Source organism: Ictalurus punctatus, chromosome 20, assembly GCF_001660625.3.
Source record: "Ictalurus punctatus breed USDA103 chromosome 20, Coco_2.0, whole genome shotgun sequence".
Classification (NCBI taxonomy): Eukaryota; Metazoa; Chordata; class Actinopteri; order Siluriformes; family Ictaluridae; genus Ictalurus; species Ictalurus punctatus.
Window position 1 is genome coordinate 15,993,534 of NC_030435.2, and position 5,397 is coordinate 15,998,930.

Here is a 5,397-nt window from a genome sequence, read left to right on the forward strand (position 1 = left end):
CTTTGTCTTTTCCCTTTCTCTTACCCTGAGTCGGATGCTGCTCACATTCTGCTGAATATTGGATGATCTCCAAGGAGAATCCTGAATTTAAACTGTCCCTGCCTTAAGCTAAAAAGTGTCAACGCCGTGCAGGAACTGGTGAGAAATACCCATATAAGGACTGAACCTTGAGGATCAGAAAATCAAGCAAAGAACAAAGGAGAGTTGAAAAGAGGTATTCTAATTAGTTATTAATCAAGGTATTGTAAACAATAAATTTAATTTAATGTGATTATCACCTTCTGGAAATGCATTGTATTTTTTCCTTCCTTTTCTTTTCCTTTCTGGTTGTACTCCCCAGATGTCTTAAGGCACGTGGCTTGCTGAATCTGTGGCTGAACATGTTCCTAAGCCACCTCAACTTAGCTTAGAGGGGATGAGAAGGACTGTCCATGATAGCTTTCAGCTTCCCTCTCATCCTCTTCTTAGTTACTGTCTCCACACTGTCCAGCTCCATCCCCACCACACAGCTGGCCTTCCTCATCAGCTTGCCCAGTTTGTTGGCACTAGAAGTCCAACAAGTCATGGTTGGCCATAATATCTACGGGCTGCAGCCAATGGGAACGCTTCTCTGTCAGCGTGCATCCTCACAGGACCAATCATACCACCTCAGGTAAGTTATCACAGCAACAGTTCCTTTAAAAGGTACAATATTTGCAATCAAGGTCTTTTTTTTTTTTTTTTTTAACTTAAAACAGAGGGGGAAGTGTTGTAATAAATCATATCAGCAAACATTAGTACATTTCTAAATATTTTTATTGATTAATCAGTAGTTACATCCTAAACTAGTGTGGAATGTATGCAAGGTGTCACGATTCCCCCTTGAAGCAGCGTGCTCGAAGCGCGAATGCGCGAGCACCTGCTTTTCAGCTGTTGACCGTAGGGACATCGGGACACGTGGGTTTTGTTTATGTCTGTCATGTCTCCTCCCTGTTCCGTCATTGGCTGGGAAGTCACGTGTGTCCGGATTACCCTCAGCTGTTAGCAGTTGCGAGGGTAATCATGTCCGCATATATACCGCGCGCTTCCCAGCACACAACGCGGAAGATTAAGTAAGTAGTAAGTAATACGAAGTGTATGTTTGGCGATAGTCATAGTCATAGTCATAGTCATAGTCATAGTCATAGTCATAGTCATAGTCATAGTCATAGTCATAGTCATAGTCATAGTCATAGTCAGTTCGTGCTGGATATCCGCTTCCAGTTAATCGTCATAGTTTGTTTCTTGTTTTGGTTATCGACCTAGATTCCTGCCTAGTCCCGTGTATACCTGTTTGCCAATCGCCTGACCTCTTGCCTGTTTATGAATTACGTCTTGGATCACGTTTTGGATTTGTCTGCCTGTCTGTCTTCTAAATAAACACTGTTCATCCTGCGCTTGCATCCGCCTTATCTCTGCTCCGTCACGATTTGTGACAGAATCTTCCGCCGAAACATGGATGCAGCAGGAGAACGGAGGAGACGCGGAACCCGGAAGTCGACGCCAACCGTCCCCGCTATGGACTCCGTCCACTTCCCACAATAGACATTTATGGAGCTTCCGGACCCATTTGACGGATTTTTCGGTGCCCCAGAGTATTTCCTGGTAGACTGTCAATACTACTTCGCCAGTCTGTTAGACTAGACCCGAAGCCAGAGGAGAAGCAATGGCTCCGATTTATGTGGTCCCGGTTCTTTGGACCGGCCCGTCAATGGGTTCAGCTCAAACTGGAGAAGCACTGTAGGAACCTGGATGGTGTAGAACAGTTTGTGGGGGAATTCATATTGCGATTCGGGAGTCCGGAGGCGAAGGAGGAGCTAGAACAACTTCTCAGGGGTGTAAGTCTGGAAGGCGAACCTGCCCTGCCGTTTACCCACTACTACAGGCAATGTCATACAGAGCTCAACCCTGAGATCCAAGCCAAGCCTCCAGTCAGGAAAGTCCAAGTCCCAGTCAAGTCTCACGTCCCTGATGTCCAAGTCCCAGTCAAGTCTCACGTCCCTGATGTCCAAGTCCCAGTCAAGTCTCACGTCCCTGATGTCCAAGTCCCAGTCAAGTCTCACGTCCCTGATGTCCAAGTCCCAGTCAAGTCTCACGTCCCTGAGATCCAAGTCAAGTCTCACGTCCCTGAGATCCAAGTCAAGTCTCACGTCCCTGAGATCCAAGTCAAGTCTCACGTCCCTGAGATCCAAGTCAAGTCTCACGTCCCTGAGATCCAGGTCAAGTCTCACGTCCCTGAGCGCCAGGTCAAGTCTCACGTCCCTGAGCGCCAGGTCAAGTCTCACGTCCCTGAGCGCCAGGTCAAGTCTCACGTCCCTGAGCGCCAGGTCAAGTCTCACGTCCCTGAGCGCCAGGTCAAGTCTCACGTCCCTGAGCGCCAGGTCAAGTCTCACGTCCCTGAGCGCCAGGTCAAGTCTCACGTCCCTGAGCGCCAGGTCAAGTCTCACGTCCCTGAGCGCCAGGTCAAGTCTCACGTCCCTGAGCGCCAGGTCAAGTCTCACGTCCCTGAGCGCCAGGTCAAGTCTCACGTCCCTGAGCGCCAGGTCAAGCCTCCAGTCCCTGAGCGCCAGGTCAAGCCTCCAGTCCCTGAGCGCCAGGTCCAGCCTCCAGTCCCTGAGCGCCAGGTCCAGCCTCCAGTCCCTGAGCTCCAGGTCCAGCCTCCAGTCCCTGAGCTCCAGGTCCAGCCTCCAGTCCCTGAGCTCCAGGTCCAGCCTCCAGTCCCTGAGCTCCAGGTCCAGCCTCCAGTCCCTGAGCTCCAGGTCCAGCCTCCAGTCCCTGAGCTCCAGGTCCAGCCTCCAGTCCCTGAGCTCCAGGTCCAGCCTCCAGTCCCTGAGCTCCAGGTCCAGCCTCCAGTCCCTGAGCTCCAGGTCCAGCCTCCAGTCCCTGAGCTCCAGGTCCAGCCTCCAGTCCCTGAGCTCCAGGTCCAGCCTCCAGTCCCTGAGCTCCAGGTCCAGCCTCCAGTCCCTGAGCTCCAGGTCCAGCCTCCAGTCCCTGAGCTCCAGGTCCAGCCTCCAGTCCCTGAGCTCCAGGTCCAGCCTCCAGTCCCTGAGCTCCAGGTCCAGCCTCCAGTCCCTGAGCTCCAGGTCCAGCCTCCAGTCCCTGAGCTCCAGGTCCAGCCTCCAGTCCCTGAGCTCCAGGTCCAGCCTCCAGTCCCTGAGCTCCCGTTCAAGGCTGCTGACACGCACAGCCAGGCCCTGCTCACGCCACAGGCTGCTGACACGCGCAGCCAAGCCCTGCTCACGCCACAGGCTGCTGACACGCGCAGCCAAGCTCTGCTCACGCCACAGGCTGCTGACACGCGCAGCCAAGCTCTGCTCACGCCACAGGCTGCTGACACGCGCAGCCAAGCTCTGCTCACGCCACAGCCCGCCTGTTCAGCTGAGGACGCCGCTCAGCCTCCCTGTTCAGCTGTGGACATCGCTCAGCCTCCCTGTCCAGCTGAGGTCGTCGCTCAGCTTTCATGCTCCGCTGAGGATTTCGCTCAGCCCGCCTGCCCGGCTGTGGACGTCGCTCTGCCTTCATGCTCCGCCGAGGACTTTGCTCAGCCTGCCTGCCCGGCTGTGGATGTCGCTCCGCTTCCCTACGCCGCCAAGAACACCGTGCAGTTTCCTGGCTCTGCCTGGGACATTCAGTCCAGGGGGCCGGGTCCGCCAATTAAATGGGATGACTCATGGCACTCCGGGAGGAGTGCCTTTAGGGGGGGGTTCTGTCACGATTCCCCCTTGAAGCAGCGTGCTCGAAGCGCGAATGCGCGAGCACCTGCTTTTCGGCTGTTGACCGTAGGGACATCGGAACACGTGGGTTTTGTTTATGTCTGTCATGTCTCCTCCCTGTTCCGTCATTGGCTGGGAAGTCACGTGTGTCCGGATTACCCTCAGCTGTTAGCAGTTGCGAGGGTAATCATGTCCGCATATATACCGCGCGCTTCCCAGCACACAACGCGGAAGATTAAGTAAGTAGTAAGTAATACGAAGTGTATGTTTGGCGTTAGTCATAGTCATAGTCATAGTCATAGTCAGTGCTGGATATCCGCTTCCAGTTAATCGTCATAGTTTGTTTCTTGTTTTGGTTATCGACCTAGATTCCTGCCTAGCCCCGTGTATACCTGTTTGCCAATCGCCTGACCTCTTGCCTGTTTATGAATTACGTCTTGGATCACGTTTTGGATTTGTCTGCCTGTCTGTCTTCTAAATAAACACTGTTCATCCTGCGCTTGCATCCGCCTTATCTCTGCCCCGTCACGATTTGTGACACAAGGAGAAAATTAAATTAGAAAATTAATTAACATGAAGCAGAGGTGGCCTGAACACAACCCCAAAGCATCCACAAAGCAAAGATTTTAAGTTATTAAGCTTTAAAATCTATAATATTATTTTTCAGATCTTATGATAATTCATAATATACAACCATTGATTCAATTATAATAAGATTATTTCTTGATTAAAAAGTAATGAGCATATCAGACTTTACACATATTATATGGTGAATGAGATAACCTACAGTATCAGCACTTATCACTGGCTTTTTGCTTCACAAACACATTTCCATCACTCATCAATTTCTAGCTCAGTTTGGTATCATTTGCCATGCTGTGCCCTATGATTTTTTTTCAATCTACAACAAAAAGAACACAAATAAATTGGATAGCATATAATCAAAGATCAAAGGTCAAAGCTAGGATGCAAAATGTATGACATCAAAGTTATGCTGATGTACAAGTAGGTTGTAGAATGATACAAAGGACTGAAGTTGACAACCTTGGGTTCATTGAACTGGTTTGAACTTGAATTGAACTTTACATTACTTTAGAGGGAAACACTTTTATACTTGGCATCATTTGGAAATTTTCAGAGGAAGTATACAGGTTTCTGTTCTAAATAATAATGTACTGGTACTACAGAAACAAATCTTAGAAAGGCAATTTTTAGTCAGATGTTTCAATAAAATGATCAGAATTTTTTGTGTCCCTGATTGCTTTGGGATTCCATTTCTATAACATAGTCATTTGTACCATAGTACGGTGTTTCCCAACCTTTTTTCAATCACGGCACCCTTTGAAAATGTTCAAAAATTTGTGACACCCTACACAAACGCTAATTCTAGACAGTATTAAGCCTGGTTTATATTCAATGCGTCCGCAATAGCACGAGGGAGCTTGTGGCAAAAATGACGTCATTGCAGAGTGGGCAGTCATTTCTTGTGGCGGGTGTGTGTGTGTGTGTGTGTGTGTGTGTGTGTGTGTTTTTTTACTGTGGCCTTATTGTTTACTGTAGCTTGTACCTCAGTTTGACCCAGTAGACAATTAAAATTAGCATATGGTGCACTTGACTGTTCAGCAATAACTGTGCGTGTATGTGTGTGTTCGTTACCTATTTCTAT

At 49.4% G+C, this 5,397-nt stretch overlaps 1 protein-coding gene across 1 annotated transcript; it reads left to right on the top strand.

Annotated features, from left to right (window-relative positions):
- Positions 1-358: 358 nt before the first annotated feature.
- Positions 359-4,976, top strand: LOC108261550 (uncharacterized). The gene is made up of 4 exons (XM_053673849.1): positions 359-652; positions 1,458-1,997; positions 2,238-3,970; positions 4,100-4,976. The coding sequence occupies exons 2-4, from the start codon at positions 1,698-1,700 to the stop codon at positions 4,140-4,142; spliced, it is 2,076 nt and encodes a 691-aa protein (XP_053529824.1). The 5' UTR covers positions 359-652; positions 1,458-1,697; the 3' UTR covers positions 4,143-4,976.
- Positions 4,977-5,397: the final 421 nt, after the last annotated feature.

What these genes read in the sequence shown, in the direction of transcription:
- LOC108261550 (XM_053673849.1), top strand. Translation starts at nt 1,698, where the DNA reads ATGTGGTCCCGGTTCTTTGGACCGGCCCGTCAATGGGTTCAGCTCAAA. An exon ending in CTCACGTCCCTGATGTCCAA is followed by an intron (nt 1,998 to 2,237) that starts GTCCCAGTCAAG and finishes CCTGAGATCCAG; the next exon opens with GTCAAGTCTCACGTCCCTGA. An exon ending in CACACAACGCGGAAGATTAA is followed by an intron (nt 3,971 to 4,099) that starts GTAAGTAGTAAG and finishes TTATCGACCTAG; the next exon opens with ATTCCTGCCTAGCCCCGTGT.